This window comes from Erythrolamprus reginae, chromosome 2 (genome assembly GCF_031021105.1).
Source record: "Erythrolamprus reginae isolate rEryReg1 chromosome 2, rEryReg1.hap1, whole genome shotgun sequence".
NCBI lineage: Eukaryota > Metazoa > Chordata > Lepidosauria > Squamata > Dipsadidae > Erythrolamprus > Erythrolamprus reginae.
In genome coordinates this window covers 173,297,623-173,323,145 of record NC_091951.1, presented here as the reverse complement: position 1 = coordinate 173,323,145, position 25,523 = coordinate 173,297,623, and the positions used below count along the sequence as shown (strand labels likewise).

The 25,523-nt window shown below is 43.7% G+C and overlaps 1 protein-coding gene across 7 annotated transcripts in view; it reads right to left on the bottom strand.

The window, feature by feature from the left end:
• The window catches only part of TRIM25 (tripartite motif containing 25), a 36,821-nt gene extending 15,437 nt beyond the window's left edge, over positions 1 to 21,384 (bottom strand). For 2 of the 7 annotated variants that reach the window (XM_070740463.1, XM_070740465.1), the window contains exons 1-5: positions 20,706 to 21,384; positions 8,438 to 8,533; positions 6,779 to 7,012; positions 5,895 to 6,051; positions 1,356 to 1,418 (exon numbers count right to left, since the gene is read on the bottom strand). In XM_070740463.1, the coding sequence (XP_070596564.1) occupies positions 1,356 to 1,418; positions 5,895 to 6,051; positions 6,779 to 7,012; positions 8,438 to 8,533; positions 20,706 to 21,347 (1,192 nt within the window). In that variant the 5' untranslated portion in view covers positions 21,348 to 21,384. Of the gene's footprint in view, positions 1 to 1,355; positions 1,419 to 5,894; positions 6,052 to 6,778; positions 7,013 to 8,437; positions 8,534 to 12,583; positions 13,301 to 20,705 lie in introns of those variants that run through there. The other 5 variants (XM_070740464.1, XM_070740466.1, XM_070740467.1 and 2 more) reach the window with 3 other exon arrangements.
• Positions 21,385 to 25,523: the final 4,139 nt, after the last annotated feature.

Genomic DNA, 25,523 nt, shown 5'->3' with positions numbered 1-25,523 from the left:
TCCGGGGCATGAAAGCTCACGAAAACCAGGAAGCTCTCCGAGGTTGCGAGGGAGCCCACGATCAGTCGGCTGCCGGCGGGAGGAAAGCGAATGCCACGGGGCTGGGCTCGGCTCCCCCCCTCGGCTCCCCCCCTTACCAGCCCCGCCGCGGAAGGCTCCATTCTGTTCCCTGCCGGCCCGATTGAGCGGCCGGCGGTCTCCATTCAGGGAACAGAATTAAAAAAAATTTATTTTTTAATATTTTATTTTTTTAAATAATATTTTTTGAAAAACCGCGTTGCAGCGTTTCGCGCTAATCGAGAACGCGCAAGTCGAGGGACCACTGTATTTATTTTTTAGTAGTATATATATTGTACCACCAAGAGGAAGATGAAAGTAAATGGAATTATGGTGAATTTTGGAATCTGTTCCCTATTAGATAAGCTACTAAATAGAAATTATATATAAAGAATTTATACTTTGATGTTGAATATTAAATATAAATAAATGTGGAATTATTATTGGATAAGGGTTTTAAGTTATTAGGAAAGTAAATAAGGATGAGAAGGCAGCATTACGGCTTAGATTTAAGAAGTTAAAGATATATTATTTAGCACTTGAAGGAAAATTAGCAGTAAATTTAATTGGAAGGTAATTGGTTTATCTGGATAACAAAATTAGAAAAGGAGGCAGCAAGAGCTAAGCAATATATACTGATGGGTAAGAATTAATAGAATGGATATGTGATTTTTTTAAAAAAATGTATTCAAGAAGATATATGTTTGAGCTGTATTGAAGGTACATGATGTTGTAAGCATGTTTTTATTGTGGAGAAAAAATAAAAAACTTTTTTTTGGGGAAAAAGGCAAGACATTTGCTAAGTGACTTTTGCCCCATTTTACAATATTTCTTGCCACAGTTGTTAAGTGAATCCCTATAGTTGCTTCAGTTGTTAACCGGGTTGTAAAGGGAATCTGGCTTCCCCATTGATTTTGCTTGTCAGAAAGTTGCAAAAGGTGGTCACATGATCTTGGGATACAGCAACAGTCATAAATATGAACCAGCTGCCAAGCATCTGAATTCTGCTCACATGATCATAGGGAGGCTGAAAAAATTGTAACTCTGAAAAACAGCCATAAGTCACTTTTTTCAGTGCCGTTGTAACTCTGAGCAGTCACTAAATGAACACTATATTGTGAGGACTAACCGTATTGGCTCCTGTAAAGAGAGTTGTACTCAAACTGCCTTTACAGGGGGCCAAAACAGGTAGTATTCAACTTACAACACACTCTCTCTGCGTCTCTCTCTCTCTCTCTCACTCTCTCTCTGTCTCATTCTCTCTGTCTCTGTCTCTCTCTGTGTGTATTCTTACTTACTAGATCTATATTCTCTTGGTTGTAATGTGGGAGGTTTTGATTCGGGTTTCCACTGTGGCCCGTCTGAAGGAAAAAGATAAACAAAGTGAATATAACTAAACCAAAGAAATCATGGTCCTGCATTTAGCATAGAATTGTCCCATTTCAACAGATTTACAGGTAACCTTTGAGATTCTTCTGACTTATCTGGGACAACAGAATTCCTTTTATGCACATAGGAAACAAAGCCCCCAAAAGGGCTCCCCTCCCTCTGAGCAACAGGGACTGAATGATGACTTCTGTCAGTTCCCTCCTTCCTCCAATATCCCTCATGCAATCCCAGAAAGCATCTAGATTCTTCTGGAACAAAATTTTCAACTCATACTTTCACTCCACCCATGACTGTCTCTAGCTATAGTCAATCATCTGCATCATCCTTAGATGACATTTGTTTATGGAGATTATCTCAGTCATCCAGGCCATGGTTGTCCCAAAGGGGATTTTTCCAAAACTGGTTTTTCCTTGAGGATGTCTTGCTTCTCATCTAAGAAGTTTCCTCAGTCAGAACTGAAGAAGCTTCTTGGACGAGAGGCGAAACGTCTTCAAGGCAAAAGAAAGTCTTTTTAAAAAGCACCTTTCAGATGGCTGACATTTCTTTCATTTCTTTTCTCAGGAAAAACACTCATTTAATGGAATTAAGATCTCATCCTGAGGCTCATTTGTTTATTCCTGTCAGAAACATCACAATTAAAATAAGGCGTACTCTATGATATAAAATACAGTGGTACCTCAAGATACGAACCCCTCGTCTTACGAACAACTCGTGATACGAACCCGGGGTTCAGCAAAATTTTGCCTCTTCTTACGAACTTTTTTCGAGTTACGAACCTGCGTTCGGAGACTGCTGGGAAGCCGCGCGGCTGTTTTAAAAGGTAACAGCCAGGTGGCGGGGCTTCCCAGAAGCCTCCCGAACGCCGGTTCGTAACTCGAACAAAGTTCGTAAGAAGAGGCAAAATTTTGCTGAACCCCAGGTTCGGTTCGGGAGGTTGCTGGCAAGCCCCCCAGGCCGGCTGCGACCTTTTAAAACACCCGCGCCGCTTCGCAGCTGTCTCCCGGAGCCGAACGCGGAAGTTCGGCTTTAACGTTCGGCTTCGGGAGACAGCTACGAAGCGGCGCGGGTGTTTTAAAAGGTCGCAGCCGGCCTGGGGGGCTTGCCAGCACCCCCCCGAACCCCGAACCCCGACGTTCGGCAAAAGTTCGGGGTTCGGGGGGGTGCTGGCAAGCCCCCCAGGCCGGCTGCAACCTTTTAAAACACCCGCGCCGCTTCGCAGCTGTCTCCTGAAGCCGAACGCGGAAGCCGAACGGCAAAGCCTAACTTCCGCGTTCGGCTTCAGGAGACAGCTGCGAAGCGGCGCGGGTGTTTTAAAAGGTCGCAGCCAGCCTGGGGGGCTTGCGAGCACCCCCCCCGAACCCGGAGGTTCGGCAAAAGTTCGGGGTTCGTGCTGGCAAGCCCCCCAGGCCAGCTGCGACCTTTTAAAAGAGCCGCGCCGCTTCGCTGCTGTCTCCTGAAGCCGAACGGCAAAGCCGAACTTCCGCGTTCGGCTTCAGGAGACAGCTGCGAAGCGGCGCGGGTGTTTTAAAATGTCGCAGCCGGCCTGGGGGGCTTGCCAACACCCCCCCGAACCCGGGTTCGGGGGGGTGCTGGGAAGCCCCCCAGGCCGGCTGTCACCTTTTAAAACAGCCGGAAAGCCGTTTTTTTGCCGGGGGGGGGGGGGTTTGGTTGCACAGATTAATTGACTTTACATTGTTTCCTATGGGAAACAATGTTTCGTCTTACGAACTTTTCGTCTTACGAACCTCCTCCTTGCACCAATTAAGTTCATATCATGAGGTATTACTGTATAAAGTACAAGATTAGAATATGTACAAGTTAAACAGATTTCTCCCATTAACTGGCAACATTATTCTGAAGCTTAGGGTGGTGCACACAGCAGACCCATCTCCAAATTTTATCTCTACTACTATAGCAATAGCATTTACACTTATATACCACTTCATAGTGCTTTTACAGCCCCCTCTTGCATTATCATCCTATTGCCCCCAACAATCTTGGTCCTCATTTTACCCATCTGGGAAAGATGGAAGGCTGAGTCAACCTTGAACCGGTGGTGAGATTTGAACTGCTGAGCTACAGCTAACAGTTAGCTGAAGGAGCCTGCAATGCTGCACTCTAACCACTGCACCACCCCGGCTCAGTACTATTCCTACTCCTCTTGGTACCCCAAAGGGGAAAGGAGGATTTAATCGCACTATTGGGCTGGATGGTCCTCTAGCTTGGGACAAATGGACAAAACTAACATTTTCACAGTATCTAACGTTACATGGGAGCCCCAGAGCCACATTCATTGATCACTTTTAAGACGATACGAAGGATGTATTTTTCAGAACTACTCTGCACCATATTTGTGTGCTCACCCCACACTCTCCTTCTCCCCATGTAACATTTTTCACACTTATGCCCAATGCAGCATGTAATTTACATTCGGATGATTGGTTCATAACTGGTTCATATTTATGACCTGTATACTGCACGAGTCAAAAAGAGGGTGGGGGAAATATTTACTGACCCCCCGCATCCTGGACATAAACTGTTTCAACTCCTACCCTCAAAATGTCACCAAGACAACTAGACACAAGAACAGTTTTTTCCCGAACGCCATCACTCTGCTAAACAAATAATTCTCTCAACACTGTCAGACTTTCTACTAAGTCTGCACTTCTATTTCTACTAGATTTTTTCTCATCATTCCTATCATCCTTTTCCTCCCACTTACGGACTGTATGACTGTAACATGTTGCTTGTATCCTAAGATTTTTATTAATATTGATTGTTTCTTCATTGCTTATTTCACACCTATGACAATCATTAAGTGTTGTACCACATGATTCTCGACAAATGTATCTTTTTCTTTTATGTATGCTGAGAGCTTATGCACCAAGACAAATTCCTTGTGCGTCCAATCACACTTGGCAATAAAATTCTATTCTATTGTATTCTATGACGGTTGCAGTGTCCCAGGGAACCACCTTTTGTGGCCTTCTGACGAGCAAAGTCAATGGGGAAGCCAGATTCACTTAATAACCGTGTTACTAATTTAACAACTGCAGTGATTCCATTTCACAAATGTGGCAAGGAAAGTCGTATAATGGGACAAAATCCATTTAACTAATTTCTCACTTAGCAATAATTCTGTTGCTAAGATTCCACGAATTATGGTCGTAGATTGAGGACTACCTGTAGAGTTAAATACTATAGGACAGGAGTGTCAAACTCGTGGCGTCACATTGTCATCAAAATTTCTGTTGCTGAGTGAGACTTATTTTAAGTGTGTTTTGCCCCATTTTATTACCTTTCTTGCCAGGTTAAGTAAGTCGCTGCAGCTGTTAAGTTAGTAACATGGTCTTTAAGTGAATCAGGCTTTCCCATTGTCTTTGCTCATCAGAAAGCCACAAAAGGTGGTCCCTGGGATCTTCCCCAGAAAATTACAAAAGGGGATCACGTGACCCCGGGAACACTGTAATCATTATAAATATAAGCCAGTAGCCAAGGTTTTAATTTTTTTAGTATTGGATTATTGTTATACACTGTCTTGTTGTTGCTGTTAGCTGCCCCGAGTCTCCGGAGAGGGGCAGCATAAAAATCCAATAAATAAATAAATAAATAAAATCTGAATTTTGATCATTTAACCATGGAGATGCTGCAACAAGCATGTGAAAAATTATCGTAAGTCCCTTTTTTCAATGCCGTTGTAACTCTGAATGGTGTGAACTGCTGTAAGCCAAGGGCTACCTGTACCATCCCGCAAACCTTATTAACTAAAGGCAGTTAGTTTTTATCACTTCCATAGGTTAACAGTACAATTAGAATACAGTAATCCCTCACTACTTCACGGTTCATTTTTTGTGGATTCGCTACTTCACGGGTTTTCAAAGAGGGCTTAAATCCATTGAAAATTTTAAATCCATTAAAAATTCATAAAATTCTACAGAACTACTGTACTCTGTTAAAGAAACTGGTAGGATATCACATGTAGTTCCAGCCGAGAAACATTATAGAATGACGGTTTAATGCAAAGGGTGGGTTTTAAAAGTCCAAATACTTGTTAAATACATAAAAAATATCTTTCCTCTACTTCACGTAAATTCATTTTTCACAGGTGGTCTTGGAACACATGCCCCGTGAAAAACGAGGGATTACTGTAATATACTGCTCAAAAAAATAAAGGGAACACTTAAACAACACAATATAACTCCAAGTAAATCAAATTTCTGTGAAATCAAACTGTCCACTTAGGAAGCAACACTGATTGACAGTCAATTTCACATGCCGTTGTGCACATTCAACTTTGTACAGAATAAAGTATTCAATGAGAATATTTCATTCATTCCAATCTAGGATGTGTTCTTTTGAGTGTTCCCTTTATTTTTTGAGCAGTGTATATATAAACCATGTGATTTTTTTTTTAAAGTCCCAGTAAACCAATGAACAAATAAAAGCACCTTTTTTATTCTCTTCCTGAGTTATGCCCAAAAATCGTTTGTTAAGGTGTTTAAGGTTACAGGCTTTCTGATGAACAGCGCCTAGCAGGTTTTGATCCAACTCTATTTTGGGAACAAATACATCGTTGAAGGATATCTTTTGCAGTTTTGTTGATTTCTGGAAAAAAGCATTAAGATTTTATGGTCATTCCAAAGCAACAAAGAGTTCTACTTTCTTCTACAGTGCTTGACACATTATACAGTGGAGTATTTATTAAATAACTTATTTATTAAATATATCTTACATCTTTAAACACAGCCCAAGAGGGTGAAAGGCATGCTCCTCTGTTACCAGAATTTATTAATTCAAGGAATTGAAGACCAACAAATATCCAGGGAGCATCAGGTTGGGCAGGTTAAGCTAGAACTATAACCATCATTATTCTTAGTCTAAAGACACTAGTCCAGTGGTTCTCAATCTGGGGGGGTCAGGACCCCTTTGGGGGTCAAACGACCATTTCACAGGGTCGCCTAAGACCATGGGGAAAAAGAAATTTCCCATGGTGTTAGGAAGTAAAGCTTCTATTCTGATGCCTTGGAACATATTTTTACAATCTGACCAATCAGGTGTTTACAGTGGGTGTGTCCCTCTGACCTTCCTGCCAATCAGCTTAAATCTCTGTTGGGAGAATTGGTGCTAGACTTATGGTTGGGGATCACTGCCACATGAGGAACTGTATTAAGGGGTCACGGCATTAAAAGGTTAAGAACTACTGCACATCTGGGAAACTCTTTGAATTCTCAACAGGGAATTCCAGGACAAGCAGCTCAGAAAAGATTTCACTGTAGAAATTAGGGAGTCCTTTAATCAGTGTTCAGAAGAGTTTCTCCCGACTGAAAATTACCTTTAAAAATGTGATGTCATCCATCTCTGCCAAGGTCATTTCAATTTCATCTCGCTCCCTCTGGATTTCGTTCTTCTTCTTACCCAGGATGTTATGGACGTATTCAAATTTATCCAGGCATTTTTTTTCTTCCGCTTTGATTTTCTGCCAAGAATTCTTTTCTTCTTCATGAATTAAAGCTACTATTTCTAGGAATTCTAATTTCAGCAAATCCAGCTTCTGACTAGTGGTACCCTGAAAGGACAATATCATCAAAATAAAGAATGATTTGGAAATGAAGCAATGCAACATATAGGATTCCTGCTCAGGCAGGGGGTTGGACTTGATGACCTGCAAAGTCCCTTTCAACTCTAATAAATGAATGAATGAATGAATGAATGAATGAATGAATGAATGAATGAATAAATATAAAAAAATAAAACAGAGCCGCGGTGGCGCAGCAGGTAGAGTGCGCTACTGCAGGCCACTGAAGCTGACTGTAGATCTGTAGGTCAGATTCAAATCTCATCACCGGCTCAAGGTCGACTCAGCCTTCCATCCTTCCGAGGTGGGTAAAATAAGAACCCGGATTGCGGGGGCAATATGCTGGCTCTGTTAAAAAGTGCTATTGCTAACATGTTGTAAGCCGCCCTCAGTCTAAGGAGAAGGGCGGCATAAAAATAAAATAAAATAAAATAAATAAATATTACCCTTAAGACTATCCTTACTGCTGAGGTCAGTAAGGGGCGTGCATAATTGCACCAGCGTGCCTACCGCCCCTTGTCCTAATGTTTCTCTCCTACTAGTATCATGTATATAAACATTGTTATATTTTTGTATACTACTAAAAAGTACTTGACAAAATAAATAAATAAAAATAAATAAACTTATTAAGGAGGCTGGAAAATGGAGAAAAAGTTGGGAGACCTCTGGAGAAAGAAATGATGGACTGAATATGGAGCTGACAACCACAAGAATGAACAGCTGGTGAACAGCTGCCTAGAGTCACTTGTCAGTGATATGGGCAGCATCTAAATATAACAAATAAAAGTAAAATAGACCAACTCTATGAACCTCTCCAGACAAACAGAGGATGGGGAGATTGCCCAATATTGCTTCCGTTACTCCTTGTGAGGAGACCACAAGTCAGCCGTCTTCTATAGGTTTTGAGCACAGGGCAATGAGGAGATGGCCACCTTGTTCAAACTATAGTTGGCATCTTTAAAAGGATACCAAGTTCATACACAGGTAATCCTCGAGTTACAAACGTAATGGAGCCTGCCGATTACATTCACAATGCGAGGATTTGTTAGTTGGATCATGTTAAATGAATGTGATCCCTCCCTGCTTTACCCAATGAATTTGATAATTGAATGTGCAGGACGTTAAGTGCAGATAGGGGTCTTCTCAGGGTAGGGAAGATCAGGAAAGGCCTAGTACGGTGATGGCGAACCTATGGCATGGTGGCAGCAGAAGGCAATCTTTGAAATACCCAAGCCCTTTGACACACACATACACACCCTCTCTCTCTCTCTCTCTCTCTCACACACACACACACACACAAACTCACTTAACACAACGCATCACTCCAAGGTGGACCTCTATATACTGAAACCGGGCTGCCCCCCTTACACTTGCACAGAGAAGTGAACTTCAATTAAAAGAATTTCTTCCCCTTACAGTGAGTTGCTTCCTCTGCACTCGTACTTGTTCCAAGGCCTTTGCAGTCTTGTCATTCAAGGCACCAAGTTCTGTTAATCTATTCTTCAACTTTGCCTGTTAAGAGAAGGGGGGGGAAAACCCTACTTTAGATTAAAAACAACATTCGGAACCCAGTATGCCAGCTACCAAAAAACCCCATAACAATAGCTTTACTTCAGGATTCTGATTAAAAGGAACGCATCCTCAGTCATATCTTTGAAAAATTATTTTTTTTAAAAAACTGTCCAAATTGCCACATCCAAAGACCCTCCTTAATCGAGCAGCTGCCCGCCCTCCACATGGGCCTTTGCTGCACATGGGCACTCATTTGAGGAGGGTCTCCCCACCCGCACCACATCCAGTCAGGGAGTCACAAGAGGGAGAGGAGAGTTGCCCAAAGAGAAGCCTCAGCTGGGAGTGGCAATCACAGAAGGCTGGCGGCTGCTCGCTTAAGGAAAGTCTTTAGAGGCGGCTTCTCTCCTCCCCTAAGGATCTGGCCATTGCCTTGCGGTGTCCCATCCCCTCCCCCCTCCTCTTCAGACGAGTGGGGAGGGTGTGAACTCTAGGCCAAAGTGACAGGAAATGAAGGCTGCCTTTCGAGCAAATGTGGTGTGAAGGCAGCTAGAGGACCGCTTCCCTCCTGTTCTAAGAATCCAGCCATCACCTTGCAGTGCCCTTACCCACCCGCATGAGAGGAGGAGGGGGAGGAGGGTCACCGTATAGAAGACAGCCTTCGCTCCCAGTTTCTTTGGGCTGGAACTTACCGGCGGGCGGGGAAGAGACAGGATGGGACATAGCAAGGCAGTGGCCAGATCCTTACAGCAGGAGAGAAGCCGCATTAGCAACTGCTCGCCCTCCACCTGTGCCTTTACTGCACTTTGACGCTCCCTTGAGGATCTCCCTGTGCACAGGCACCACATAGGCCACAGCCAGCCAGCCAGCCAGGGATTCACAAGAGGGGGGAGAAGGGTCACCCAAAGGGAAGCCTCTGCTGAGGATGGCTATGTTCCTCAACCAGCGCCGCTTCTCCATTCCCACAGTTGCCCCTACCTTCTCTGGGCGGGTGAAGGAGGGGAGGATGAGGACAGCCAGTGATGGGACAGGGAGCCACAGCAGGGGGCCCAATGAGCCACATGTGGCTCTGGAGCCGTATAGGCTCTTCTGCATGAGCAGGGGATTGGACTAGAAGACTTCCAAGGGGTCCCTTCCAACTATTATTCTGTTATCTTTATCAATTCAAGAAACATTTAGCCATAGAAGCTGCAGCAAAAGCATTTACTCTCAACTTATAAGAAACACTGCACTAAATTGCTTCTCAAGCTAACATACACTATCAGAAACATAGCCACTTTCTTCCCCTCTAGGATATTTCATAACTGGCTGAAAAGGTCAAAGGCTACATTTTCTATATAGAGATGGAGTTTTTGTCACATTCATCTTTTCCATAAGATTCCTGCAGCTGAGTAAAAAACACAGGCTTCCTCTACACCCAGGGTGTTTTTTTTCAAACTTAAAAACAGTTTTTACATTCACTTTGAAACATTCTGTGTTGATTTAAAGTTACTGAGAAGTTTTGTGAACACCCTGGGACAAAAGGCCAATAAACAAATAAATATGCAAAAAAGGGCTTAAAAAGTCTCACAACAAAATATAAGCATTAACAACTTCCATGAAATCGAACACATCTAAGATCTGCTTGGAAAAAAGATAATGGCCAGAAGGACTTGCTACAACAGACTAAAATAGCTATACTGATAATAATTTAAAAGTCAAAAAAGTTTTCTAAAACAGAGAATCAGCTCCCAGTGATAACAGGCTTGGTACAACCTGTTTGGCACAACCTGCTTATTATAGAAAATACTTTAAAGGTATCACAAAAGTAATGTAATTTAAATGATTGTATAATTTTGTGTGGTTTTATTTACAGTATTTACTTTTGCAATTGATAATGGGAAAATCAAAGGGAGCCAGAGTAACTTAGCTGGTGTGGTTGTCTTTGCATTTGGTGCTCTCTTGTAAATTACTATAAAATACTGTACATAGATTCTGTCCTCCATTGCAAACTAAGCCTATGTGTTCTTATCCTGTTGACATTTGTCAGCTATGGAGGAAGGCTCTTTCTGCCTCAAGCAGTCAATGCAGGTTTCAGCAAGCCTTCTTACCCTGGTCTCTTGGATGTACATCCTTGCTGCCAATGGCTACCAGGTACATGGTTAAATGCAAGATAGCTCTCCATAGACCTCCGCCACATCAATATATAGAATATATTGGAACACATATCCTAACCAGAGTTTTCCTAAACAGTAATGGTTGAGTGGACACATAATGCACAAGATCAAATAAGCCATCTTTGGCTTTGGATAACTTGCAAAGGCCAGTCTAGTGTAGTAGTTAAGTTGGTCGCATCCTCTTTGGAGGTCAAAGGTAGCTTATATGATGGTGTTAGGAACTGAGACATTGCTCCTCTATCCATCTCCAGGTGGATCCACCCACATGCAAATAGATTACTACCAAAATATATATATATCTGTATCATGGCAACTTCTGAGCATGCGCAGAAGCAGAATTTCTGGCAATTTACATGCGTTGGGATCTTGTTTTCAACTTTTCAGCACTGTGCATTTATGCACATGCAAAGTGCACGCATGTTCACAAGGTGCAGCCAAGCAACACGGAACAAAGCGAAATGTCAATGAAGTAAATTAGAACCCACCTCTGAGTTTCCTAATTTTATTATTTTATGGTTGGGGATCACCACAACATGAAGAACTATATTAAAGGGTCGAGGCTTTGGGAAGGTTGAGAACTACTGAGTTAAGGCATCGGGAGGTGGTGAATTCTAGTCTGCCCTTTGTTGGAATAGCCACTTCTTTATGGACTTAGGAAAAGGTGTTATGTCTGTTTAAATGCTTGCCTTTTCTAGCTAAATCCCTCACACCTGTGATTACTATATTTAAGTACAGTTTGCTTTCTCCACTTTGCTGCTTCTTTCTCCTTTATTCTCCCTCTTACTGCATACAGGTGATGGCACATTAGGTGCCCACTTGTATAGAATGTTTTATTGTTAGAAAAGGAATCCTTTATTTTCTTTGCAGGTCACTTTCCTGTTGATCCAGAAAGGTAATGTGTATTTTATGGGTTTGCCTTTGATTAAACCTGTTCCTTTAACTTTTTTATTGAGAGTTTGAATTCTTAAGGAAAATAGTTGGGTGACCTCAGTCCAGTTACTCACTCTCAGCCCTAGAAAGGAGGCAAGAGCAAAGCACCTCCCACCCAAAAAAACCCACCCTCTTTCCCAAGCTGTCCAGATAACTTTCCAGAATCAAAACTATTTCTCACAGATGGAAAAAAAATTATGTGTCATGGAATAAGCTGCAGGATGGAGCCCATTCCTTGGAGAACTTCTCTGAAGACATTCTGGTAGAGAGACATTCCCTGAGAACAGGCTCCAACATGAGTCCGGAAGCTCAGAATGTCTAGTCCCAGTGACCAACCCAAATTGGATTTAGATCAGGGACGGGCAATTAATTTTCCCAAGGGGCCACATGTGAAACTGGGGCTGTTGTGGAGGGTTGCACCAATAGAGGTGGCACCTTGGGCTAGTCAAGGACAGCTAAAGGGCCAAATGTGGTCCATTGGCCACTGAATGCCCAAGTTTGCTTTAGCTTCATACCCCACTTGTTCTTCAAGGCCCTCCCTTCTCCATTTTTCTTCCCCAGCAAGGACCCTGTGGGGCAGATGTTGCTGAGAACAAATCAGTAGCTGAAAGTCATGCTAGAACACTTTCAAGGCTGAGATCAAAGTCCTAAAGGTGTTTGTTGTTATTTTTTTAAAGGTAACTGAACTGAACAGTCACCTATTGGGAAAGCACTTTTGGGCCAACCATGACCTGCATAACTCAAGGTTGACTCAGCCTTCCATCCTTCTGAGGTGGGTAAAATGAGGACCCAGATTGTTGGGGGCAAGAGGCTGATTCTGTAAACCACTTAGGGCTGTAAAGCTCTATGAAGTGGCATATAAGTCTAAATGCTCTTGCTACAACTAGTATCTCCACAGACATTTGGCTTAAGTCAATTTGCCCCTCGGCCTCTCCACTCACAGCACAACCACCCATTCCTTTCTCACCTTTTTCAATGTCTTGGCGTCTTTTAGAGCGAGACTGGAGCAGGTCTTGTGAGAAAGCAGACAAAAATAGCAGATGGAGACGCCATGGTCCTGGCAGAAGAACTCGAGGAGCTTGCAATGGGCCTGACACGTCATCTGCTCAAGTTTATCCACGGGCGGAACCAACTGGTGGTTCTTAAACGCTGGGCTCTCCAAGTGGGGCCGCAGGTGTTCCTGGCAGAAGGAGGCCATGCAGGTGAGGCAGGTCTTGGCCGCTTCCATAGTCAGGCAGTTGTCGCAACCCACTAGCAAGGGAGACTTCGACTGGGTCGGGCTGCTGTCCGCCTTCTTCTTCTCCTCCTCCTCCTCGGACGTCCCTTTGAAGACGACATCTTGGCTGGCCTGGAACTGCTCCACCACCTTGCAGAGGACCGTGTTTTTCTTCAGCTCGGGGCGGGTTTCGAAAGAAGCTCTGCACTGGGGGCAGTTGAAGGTTACTCCCCCTTCCATCCAGGTCATCTCCAGGCAAAACTGGCAAAAATTGTGACCGCAGGGCGTCGTGACCGGCGTCTCAAAAACGCACAGGCAAATGGAGCAAGTCAGCTCCTCTTCCATAGAAGCCCCGTCCACCAACTTAGCCATGACTGCGTCGCCGGACCGAAAGTCACCGCTTTATATATACACACAGGCGCGCGCAAGCGAGAAAGGAAACCGAAACCTACTGGACGGGGCGTTTACTTTACAGTAGTCCATTTCCTAGGAATGACGTAAGCCGGCGGGTGGGGACGCTTGTGCCCCTGGCAACGAGCCGCCGGCTAAGTCTTTGTGGAGACCTAAAGGAGGTTCTCGCAATTGCCCGAATGCGATCTAAATCACACCGGCAAGGGCGGGAGGTGTGTGTGTGCGCGCGCGCGCGCGCTTTGCTTTCGGGTTTCGTTTCCCGATCCTCGTCCTTACTAATCCCGTCCCCTCCGTTTACTGCTTGCCTAGAAGCAAGCCGTACTGCACGGTATCGCTGATTTCTCTAAGCCCCCTCCCCCAAAGAAGCCCCCAGGAAAGAGTCTCGTCCTTTTTAAAAAATTAGGCAAGCCATAAAGAGCGTTCGACGGCGTTGGCCCGAAATCGGTGGCGGCCGCCCCTTCCTTCTCCTCTCAGAATAGGGGTGGGCAAAGTTGGCTCCTGTGGACTTCAACTCCCAGAATTCCTAAGGCAATCATGGTAGCTCAGGAATTCTGGGAGTTGAAGTCCATATGTCATAGAAGAGCTAACTTTGCCTACCTCTGCCCCAGAAGTGCATAGAAAGGACACTCGGGCCTCGAAGGGGGATGTTTTATTGAATTGAATTTCTTAGATTTGTATGCGGCCCCTCTCCGAAGACTCGGGGCGGCTCACAACAAGACAGTAATACAATACAACGCAATACAATACAATACAAATTATTTATAAATAATAAAAATAACAACAACAGAGTTAGAAGGGATCTTGGAGGTCTTCTAGTCCAACCCCCTGCTTTGCCAGGAAACCCTACACTACTTCAGACAGATGGTTATGCAACATCTTCTTGAAAACTTCCAGCGTTGGGGCATTCACTACTTCTGGGGGCAAGCTGTTCCACTGATTAACTGTTACAACTGTCAGGAAATTTCTCCTTAGTTCTAAGTTGCTTCTCTCCTTGTTCAACTTCCACCCATTGCTTCTGGTCCTACCCTCAGGCATAGTTCCCTCTAAGCTGAGCAGTGAGCAATCGCTCACTTAAAAATCATCATCAACTCAGAGTTTTCCAAACCTGCCCAGAAGCCGAGAGGGAAAGAGTGAGAGGGAAGGAGAGAGAGAGGAAGAGAGAGAAACAGATAGAAAAAAGAGAGGAAGGAAAAGAAAAAGAATGGGAGTAAGGAAGAGAGAAAGAAAATCAAAATCTAGTTTGAAACTAGCTCAACTATTTAAGTGGCATTTTGATATTGATAGAGTTGCCCTATTATGAGCTCAGTGTTATAGACACACAGTACTGTATAGTATTTTATTTTGAAATTCTCTGAGGCAAAACAGGGTGGGTTTTTTATTTGTTTGTTTATTTATTTATTTATTATTTCTATGCCGTCCAGTCCCGAAGGGACTGCCGCTCAGACACTATACTTTTCCGCCCACCCCCCCAAAAAATTAGAGGGAACACTGCCCTCAGGTGCTTTGGAGAACAGGTTGACTCCTTCTTCTTTGTGGCAACCCCTGAGATATTGGAACACTGCTATCATATCTTCCCTGGTCCATCTTTTCCATAATTTATTTTCTCCACAGTTTCCATCTATACAATACGTGATGATGTTCGTTCATTATTTTTCGAAGAGGACCTTGGTATCTAAATGTAGTTCATAAATTATCTAAATGTAATTCATAAAATCACCTACCACAATGTTCTACCAGTCGATGAATACTCCAGCTTCACCCGCAACAACCCACGAGCACACCATCGATTCAAACTCAATGTAAACCGCTCAAAACTCGACTGCAGAAAATACGACTTCGACAACAGAGTGATCACTGCCTGGAATGCACTGCCTGACTGTGATCTTTCCCAAACCCCAAAAACTTTAACCTCCTTTAAAAAACTTTAAGTCTACAGTCTAAAAAACTTTAAGTCTACAGTCGACCTCTCCCCATTCCTAAGAGGTCTGTAAGGGGCGTGCATAAGCGCACCATATCATCCCTGTCCTATTGTCCTCATTTATCTGTATTTACTTTATGTTTATACCAATATCTTATGTTTTGATTGTTATACCTTATGTAGTATATGTTTTGACAAATAACTAAAATAAAAATTTGGGGAAGGAATGTCAAGACTTGTGCGTGAATTGAATTAAAGTGATTAAATGTGTATCAGTAGCATCCACATTTCCCAATCAATCAAAACTCAAAGTTAAATAGCCTATTTTTACACCTAATCTTGCTGTTATTTATCGATCTGTTTCTTTCTTTTCTCCACAATCCATTCCCTCTCCTTCTCTATCTTCTTCCTCCTTCTATCCCTCTTCCTACCTACCTCTCTTCCTTCCCTTCTCTTCCCTCCTTCCTTTCTACTTCTTTCACCTATTCCCTTCTCTGAATGGTTTTAATTCTAATACATATTACATTTAACAGACTGATAACATTTTCCCACGCTTCTTTAAATTGTTGGTATCACTTTTAAACTTCTTATTGTTTAACATAACTATATTGTTAAGTCTTTATTTTAGGTATATGTTAATCTAATACTACCTCCTTAATCTAGACTCAGGCTGAGTAGCTAGGCGAACGGTGCTGCTAGAAGCATAAATGCTGCCAGTGCTGCTTCCACCCATGCCTTCTGTTTGCATCTCAGGGGGGAAATGGCCACGTGAGGCTGGAGGGGAGCCAGGCAGGAGAGAGGGAAGCTCGTCCGAGACCAGGAAGGAGGAAAGAGGAAAAAAGCAAGGAGCACAGACGCAAGCGCGCCAAGACCAGTAATCCAGGAAGTGATAGCCACCGATCACCTGGAGCTGTGCACGCATCTTCATTTCCACCGGTGGAACTACGTTCCACTCCATCCTGCCTGCTGCCCACCCGATTCCCAGCAAAAATCATCGATTTTTTGCTTTTGCGCATGTGTAGAAGCAAAAATACCAGAGAAAATAGCTCCAATCTCACAAGATTTGGTTTGCTACCCATGCGCAGAAGCCAAATCTCATGCTGGGCAAATGTGCGCATGTGTCGGGAGTGTGCACGTTCATGCCAGCCACCGGGGACTGTCCGGTTAGTGCTGTAAATAGCTGCCCAATACTGCCCAATACTGGGCGTGGCAATCGCAGAAGGTTGGGGGCTGCTCGCTTAAGGAAAGTCTTTAGAGGCAGCTTCTCTCCTCCCCTAAGGATCCGGCCATTGCCTTGCGGTGTCCCATCCCCTCCCCCCTCCCCACAGCTATTTGGAGGAGTGGGGAGGGTGTGAACTCTAGCCCAAAGTGACAGGAAGTGAAGGCTGCCTTTCGAGCAAATGTGGTGTGAAGGCAGCTAGAGGACCGCTTCCCTCCTGTTCTAATAATCCGGCCATCACCTTGCCGTGCCCCCACCCATCCCGCATGAGAGGAGAAAGAGGGGGAGGAAGGTCACTGTAGAGAAGACAGCCTTCGCTTCCTGTTGCTTCGGACTACTTACGCCCACCCCACTCAGCCAAATAGCTGCGGCGGGCAGGGAAGAGACAGGATGGGACATAGCAAGGCAATGGCCAGATGCTTACAGCAGGAGAGAAGTCGCATTAGCAACTGCTTGCCCTCCACTTGTGCCTTTACTGCACTTTGGCACTCCCTTGAGGATCTCCCAGTGCATAGGCACCCCATAGGCCACAGCCAGCCGGGGAGTCGCAAGAGGGGGGAGAAGGGTCACCCAAAGGGAAGCCTCTGCTGGGGATGGCTATGTTCCTCAACCAGTGCCGCTTCTCCATTCCCACAGTTGCCCGTACCTTTTCTGGCCGGGTGAAGGAGGGGAGGGTGAGGACAGCCAGTGATGGGACAGGGAGCCACAGCAGGGGGCCCAATGAGCCACATGTGGCTCTGGAGCCGCAGGTTGCCGACCCCTGGTATAGGCTCTTCTGCATGAGCAGGGGATTGAACTAGAAGACCTCCAAGGGGTCCCTTCCAACTATTATTCTGTTATCTTTATCAATTCAAGAAACATTTAGCCATAGAAGCTGCAGCAAAAGCATTTACTCTCAACTTATAAGAAACACTGCACTAAATTGCTTCTCTGGCTGACATACACGTATCAGAAACATAGCCACTTTCTTCCCCTCTAGGATATTTCATAACTGGCTGAAAAGGTCAAAGGCTACATTTTTTATACAGAGATGGAGTTTTTGTCACACTCATCTTTTCCATAAGATTCCTGCAGCTGAGTAAAAAACACAGGCTTCCTCTACACCCAGGTTTTTTTCCCCAAACTTAAAAACAGTTTTTACATTCACTTTGAAACATTCTGTGTTGATTTAAAGTTACTGAGAAGTTTTGTGAACACCCTGGGACAAAAGGCCAATAAACAAATAAATATGCAAAAAAGGGCTAAACAAGTCTCACAACAAAATATAAGCATTAACAACTTCCATTAAATAGAACACACCTGAGATCTGCATTGGAAAAAAAATAATGGCCAGAAGGACTTGCTACAACAGACTAAAATAGCTATACTGATAATAATTTAAAAGTCAAAAAGGTTTTCTAAAACAGAGAATCAGCTCCCAGTGATAACAGGCTTGGTACAACCTGTTTATTATAGAAAATACTTTAAAGGTATCACAAAAGTAATGTAATTTAAATGATTGTATATTTTGTGTGGTTTGGATGCTTGGCTGCATAGCTAGAGGTATAACAAGCAGGAAGAGGGAGATTATGATCCCGCTATATAGAATGCTGGCGAGACCACATTTGGAATACTGTGTTCAGTTCTGGAGACCTCACCTACAAAAAGATATTGACAAAATTGAAGGGGTCCAAAGAGGGCTACAAGAATGGTGGAAGGTCTTAAGCATAAAATGTATCAGGAAAGACTTCATTAACTCAATCTGTATAGTCTGGAGGACAGAAGGAAAAGGGGGGACATGATCGAAACATTTAAATATATTAAAGGGTTAAATAAGGTCCAGGAGGGAAGTGTTTTTTAATAGGAAAGTGAACACAAGAACAAGGGGACACAATCTGAAGTTAGTTGGGGGAAAGATCAAAAGCAACATGAGAAAATACAGTATTATTTTACTGAAAGAGTAGTAGATCCTTGGAACAAACTTCCAGCAGACATGGTAGATAAATCCACAGTAACTGAATTTAAACATGCCTGGGATAAACATATATCCATCCTAAGATAAAATACAGAAAATAGTATAAGGGCAGACTAGATGGACCAGGAGGTCTTTTTCTGCCGTCAGACTTCTATGTTTCTATGTTTTATTTATTTACTTTTGCAATTGATAATAGGAAAACCAAAGGGAGCCAGACTAACTTAGCTGGTGTGGTTGTCTTTGCATTTGGTGCTCTCTTGTAAATTATTATAAAATACTGTACATAGATTCTGTCCTCCATTGCAAACTAACCTTATGTGTTCTTATCCTGTTGACATTTGTCAGCTATGGAGGAAGGCTCTTTCTGCCTCAAGCAATAAATGCAGGTTTCAGCAAGCCTTCTTATCCTTGTCTCTTGGATGTACATCATTGCTGCCAATGGCTACCAGGTACATAGTTAAATGCAAGATAGCTCTCCATAGACCTCCGCCACATCAATATATAGAATATAGTGGAACACATATCCTAACCAGAGTTTTACTAAACAGTAATGGTTGTGTGGACACATAATGCACAAGATCAAATAAACCATCTTTGGCTTTGGATAACTTGCATGGGCCAGTCTAGTGTAGTAGTTTAGTGGGTGGCAACCTCTTTGGAGGTCAAAGGTAGCTTATATGATGGTGTTAGGAACTGAGACATTGCTCCTCTATCCATCTCCAGGTGGATCCACCCACATGCAAATAGATTACTACCAAAAATATATATATCTGTATCATGGCAACTTCTGAGCATGCACAGAAGCAGAATTTCTGGCAATTTACATGCGTTGGGATCTTGTTTTCAACTTTTCAGCACTGTGCATTTATGCGCATGCAAAGTGCACGCATGTTCACAAGGTGCAGCCAAGCAACACGGAACAAAGCGAAATGTAAATGAAGTAAATTAGAACCTACCTCTGAGTTTCCTAATTTTATTATTTTATGGTTGGGGATCACCACAACATGAAGAACTATATTAAAGGGTCGAGGCTTTGGGAAGGTTGAGAACTACTGAGTTAAGGCATCAGGAGGTGGCGAATTCTAGTCTGCCCTTTGTTGGAATAGCCACTTCTGTATCCACTCAGGAAAAGGTGTTATGTTTGTTTAAATGCTTGCCTTTTCTAGCTAAATCCCTCACACCTGTGATTACTATATTTAAGTACAGTTTGCTGTCTCCACTTTGTTGCTTCTTTCTCCTTTCTTCTCCCTCTTACTGCATACAGGTGATGGCACATTAGGTGCCCACTTGTATAGAATGTTTTATTGTTAGAAAAGGAATCCTTTATTTTCTTTGCAGGTCACTTTCCTGTTGATCCAGAAAGGTAATGTGTATTTTATGGGTTTGCCTTTGATTAAACCTGTCCTTTTAACTTTTTTATTGAGGTTTGAATTCTTAAGGAAAATAGCTGGGTGACCTCAGTCCAGTTACTCTCAGCCTTAGAAAGGAGGCAAGAGCAAAGCACCCCCCCCCCCCAAAAAAAAAAAACCCTTTCCCAAGCTGTCCAGATAACTTCCCGGAATCAAAACTATTTCTCACAGATGAAGAAAAAATTACGTGTCACAGAATAAGCTGCAGGATGGAGCCCATTCCTTGGAGAACTTCTCTGAAGACATTCTGGTAGAGACACATTCCCTGAGAACAGGCTCCAACATGAGTCCGAAAGCTCAGAAGATTAAACCTCTGGTCCCAGTGACCAACCCAAATTGGATTTAGATCAGGGACGGGCAATTAATTTTCCCAAGGGGCCACATGTGAAACTGGGGCTGTTGTGGAGGGTTGCACCAATAGAGGTGGCACCTTGGGCTAGTCAAGGACAGCTAAAGGGCCAAATGTGGTCCATTGGCCACTGAATGCCCAAGTTTGCTTTAGCTTCATACCCCACTTGTTCTTCAAGGCCCTCCCTTCTCCATTTTTCTTCCCCAGCAAGGACCCTGTGGGGCAGATGTTGCTGAGAACAAATCAGTAGCTGAAAGTCATGCTAGAACACTTTCAAGGCTGAGATCAAAGTCCTAAAGGTGTTTGTTGTTATTTTTTTAAAGGTAACTGAACTGAACAGTCACCTATTGGGAAAGCACTTTTGGGCCAACCATGACCTGCATAACTCAAGGTTGACTCAGCCTTCCATCCTTCTGAGGTGGGTAAAATGAGGACCCAGATTGTTGGGGGCAAGAGGCTGATTCTGTAAACCACTTAGGGCTGTAAAGCTCTATGAAGTGGCATATAAGTCTAAATGCTCTTGCTACAACTAGTATCTCCACAGACATTTGGCTTAAGTCAATTTGCCCCTCGGCCTCTCCACTCATAGCACAACCACCCATTTCTTTCTCACCTCTTTCAATGTCTTGTCCTCTTTTAGACTGAGAGTGGAGCAAGTCTTGTGCGAAAACATACAAAAACAGCAGATGGAGACCCCATGGTCCTGGCAGAAGAACTCCAGGAGCTTGCAATGGGCCTGACACGTCATCTGCTCAAGTTTATCCACGGGCGGAACCAACTGGTGGTTCTTAAACGCTGGGCTCTCCAAGTGGGGCCGCAGGTGTTCCTGGCAGAAGGAGGCCATGCAGGTGAGGCAGGTCTTGGCCGCTTCCATAGTCAGGCAGTTGTCGCAACCCACTAGCAAGGGAGACTTTGACTGGGTCGGGCTGCTGTCCGCCTTCTTCTTCTCCTCCTCCTCCTCCTCCTCGGACGTCCCTTTGAAGACTACATCTTGGCTGGCCTGTAACTGCTCCACCACGTTGCAGAGGACCGTGTTTTTCTTCAGCTCGGGGCGGGTTTCGAAAGAAGTTCTGCACTGGGGGCAGTTGAAGGTTTCTCCCGCATCCATCCTGGACCAGGTCATCTCCAGGCAAGGCAGGCAAAAATTGTGACCGCAGGGCGTCGTGACCGGCGTCTCGAAAACGCACAGGCAGATGGAGCAAGTCAAGTCCTCTTCCAGCCCGAACATAGAGACCACGTCCTCCAACTTAGCCATGGCTGCGTCGCCGGAGCGAAAGTCACCGCTTTACACACACACACACACACACACACACACACACACACACACATACATACAAACACACACACACAGACACACAAACACACATAGGCGCGGGCAAGCGAGAAAGGAAACCGAAACCTTCTGGATGGGGCGTTTAGTTTAGTCCATTTCCTAGGATTGACGTGAGCCGGCGGGGGGGGGGGGGGGCTGGTGCCCCTGACAACGAGCCGCCGGCTAAGCCTTTGTGGAGACCTAAAGGAGGTTCTCGCAATTGCCCGAATGCGATCTAAATCACACCAGCAAGGACGGGAGGTGTGCGTGTGTGCGCGCGCTTGCCTTGCTTGCTTTCGGGTTTCGTTTCCCGATACTCGCCCTTACTGATCCCGTCCCCTCTGTTTACTGCTTGCCTAGAAGCAAGCCGTACCGCACGGTATCGCTGACTTCGCTAATCCCCCTCCCCCAAAACAGCCCCCAGGAAAGAGCCTCGTCCTTTTAAAAAAATTAGGCAAGCCATAGAGAGCGTTCGACGGCGTTGGCCCGAAATCGGTGGCGGCCGCCCCTTCCTTCTCCCCTCAGAACGGGTGCGCAAAGTTGGCTCGTGTGGACTTCAACTCCCAGAATTCCTAAGGCAATCATGGTAGCTCAAGAATTCTGGGAGTTGAAGTCCATATGTCATAGAAGAGCTAACTTTGCCTACCTCTGCCCCAGAAGTGCATAGAAAGGACACTCGGGCCTCGAAGGGGATGTTTTATTGAATTGAATTCATTAGATTTGTATGCGGCCCCTCTCCGAAGACTCGGGGCGGCTCACAACAAGACAGTAATACAATACAATACAACACAATACAATACAATACAAATTATTTATAAATAATATAAATAGGTAGAAGGTATCTTGGAGGTCTTCTAGTCCAACCCCCTGCTTTGCCAGGAAACCCTACACTACTTCAGACAGATGGTTATGCAACATCTTCTTGAAAACTTCCAGCGTTGGGGCATTCACTACTTCTGGGGGCAAGCTGTTCCACTGATTAACTGTTACAACTGTCAGGAAATTTCTCCTTAGTTCTAAGTTGCTTCTCTCCTTGTTCAACTTCCACCCATTGCTTCTGGTCCTACCCTCAGGTACTTTGGAGAACAAGTTGACTCCTTCTTCTTTGTCGCAACCCCTGAGATATTGGAACACTGCTATCATATCTTCCCTGGTCCGTCTTTTCTATAATTTATTTTCTCCACAGTTTCCAGCTATACAATACGTGATGATGATGTTCGTTCATTATTTTTCGAAGAGGACCTTGGTATCTAAATGTAGTCCATAAAATCACTTACCACAATGTTCTACCAGTCGATGAATACTTCAGCTTCATCCGCAACAACACACGAGCACACCATCGATTCAAACTCAATGTAAACCGCTCAAAACTCGACTGCAGAATATACGACTTTGACAACAGAGTGATCACTGCCTGGAATGCACTGCCTGACTGTGATTTCTTCCCCAAACCCCAAAAACTTTAACCTCCTTTAAAAAACTTTAAGTCTACAGTCTAAAAAACTTTAAGTCTACAGTCGACCTCTCCCCATTCCTAAGAAGTCTGTAAGGGGCGTGCAGAAGCACAGCATATCATCCCTGTCCTATTGTCCTCATTTATCTGTATTTACTTTATGTTTATACCAATATCTTATGTTTTGATTGTTATACCTTATGTAGTATATGTTTTGACAAATAACTAAAATAAAAATTGGGAGGAATGTCAAGACGTGTGCGTGAATTGAATTAAAGTGATTAAATGTGTATCAGTAGCATACACATTTCCCAATCAATCAAAATTCAAAGTTAAATAGCCTATTTTTCCACCTAATCTTGCTGTTATTTATCAATCTGTTTCTTTCTTTTCTCCACAATCCATTCCCTCTCCTTCTCTATCTCCTTCCTCCTTCTATCCCTCTTCTTACCTACCTCTCCTCCTACCTACCTCTCCTCCTTCCCTTCCCTTCCCTCCTTCCTTTCTACTTCTTTCACCTATTCCCTTCTCTGAATGGTTTTAATTCTAATACATATTACATTTAACAGACTGATAACATTTTCCCACGCTTCTTTAAATTGTTGGTATCACTTTTAAACTTTTTATTGTTTAACATAACTATATTGTTAAGTCTTTATTTTAGGTAAATGTTGTTAATCTAATACTACCTCCTTAATCTAATTCTGTCATCTGGGTTACCTCAATTTCTTTTCCATTTTCTTTTCTTTTTTTAATCATGATACTTTAATCTGTATCTATATTCCTTTTCTATCCATTCATAAAATTATCACAGTGGTTCTTAACTTTTTTGAATGAATCACTCCCTTGAGTTGTCATGGCCTTCCTCCCCCAACATAACCTCTCAATCACAACATAGGAAATAATTGTTCAATTTATGCAAACACTTTTTTTTGGTTTTCTTTAAAATTGTCATCAGGACATATTTATTTCCAGTCTTTTCCCCATATCTCAACTGTGAAAAATGTTGGTGCCATTTCTCACTTGATTCCCAACTTCGTGATACATGTATTTCATTATCTTATTTAAATGAGCAGATTACTCCCTTAGCCTTAACAAAATTGATTTTATCTCCTTGCAGCTTTATATCCACTTCATTCAGCTTGTCAAAAGCATCAGCGAGATAAGCTACATACAGACCTCAACATTTAATAAAACTGCTTAGACTTGGGTCAATGGATTTGGCAACTGTTGTCAAAAGGTTTGTGGAGTCGCCGCAAACATTTTCCTTTTGAAAGCCACCTTACTTTGGTGTGCAAAAGGAGAGTGTTCAAACTCCTTGTCATTTTCTTCACAAAGCTTGTGAAAAAGTCAGTTGTTCAAGGCTACGTTATTTCCTGGTTAAATCAATCAGCCAACACCTTGAGCTTATATTAATCAGGGTGGCCTGATCCCTGCCTGTTAGGTGGCAGATGTAGATGAGAACTGTAGAAAAGCCAAGAGATGACGACACACGGGATGGCTATTTATCTTGGCAACCTGTACGGAAAACCATGTGGCTGGTGTGTTCTGGCTTCATTTATGGGCTCTGGTGCCTACGTGGAAGTAGAATGCTGATTAGGCTTGACTTTGACCCGATATTCTATTCTAGGTCATGTTATGTGTAGGAACCCGCACACAACTCCAAAAGAAAAGATGCTGCATGTGCGAAATCAAGATGAGCTCTCTGTGTGTGTCTCTGTCTCTGCCTATTTGTCTCGCTCTAATTGGCTGAAGGTACTTTGTATCAGGAGGGTGCATTCTTGCCCAGTGAACTTGAACAATCCTGCTTAAAGAGTTGCTGTCGTCCAGGGGTTAACAAAGCAGTTAAAGAGGCCGAGGTTCTGACTCAGAATAAGGGAACTTCCCATATACAGTGATACCTCGTCTTACAAACGCCTCGTCATACAAACTTTTCAAGATACAAACCCTGGATTTAAGATTTTTTTGCCTCTTCTTACAAACTATTTTCACCTTACAAACCCACCACCACCACTGGGATGCCCCGCCTCCGGACTTCCGTTGCCAGCGAAGCACCCGTTTTTGCACTGCTGGGATATCACTGAGGCTCCCCTCCATGGGAAACACCACCTCCGGACTTCCATGTTTTTGTGATGCTGCAGGGGAATCCCAGCAGGGGAATCCCAGAATCGCAAAAATGAGCACTTTGCTGGCAACAGAAGTCTGGAGGTGGGGTTTCCCATGGAGGGGAGCCTCAGGAGAATCCCAGCAATGCAAAAACGGGTGCTTCGGCTGGCAAAAGGGGTGGATTTTGGGCTTGCACGCATTAATCGCTTTTCCATTGATTCCTATGGGAAACATTGTTTCGTCTTACAAACTTTTCACCTTAAGAACCTCGTCTTGGAACCAATTAAGTTTGTAAGACAAGGTATCACTGTACTTATTTTTCCTGTTTCAAGGGTACTTGCTGATGGTAAGAAATCAGCAGCTTTAGCTCTGATACAGCAGATAATCTGGCCCCCATTCAGTCAGGAGGGAAACATTCATTCATTCCACCGGATGGAAATGGCATTGGTTCCTTGTTTGGGTGATCTCTGGCAGGATCAGGTTGAAGATAGTGCCTCTATTCTAACTCTACCTGACCTCTCAACACCTTTTGGTATCATCAACTATGGTATCCTTCTGGA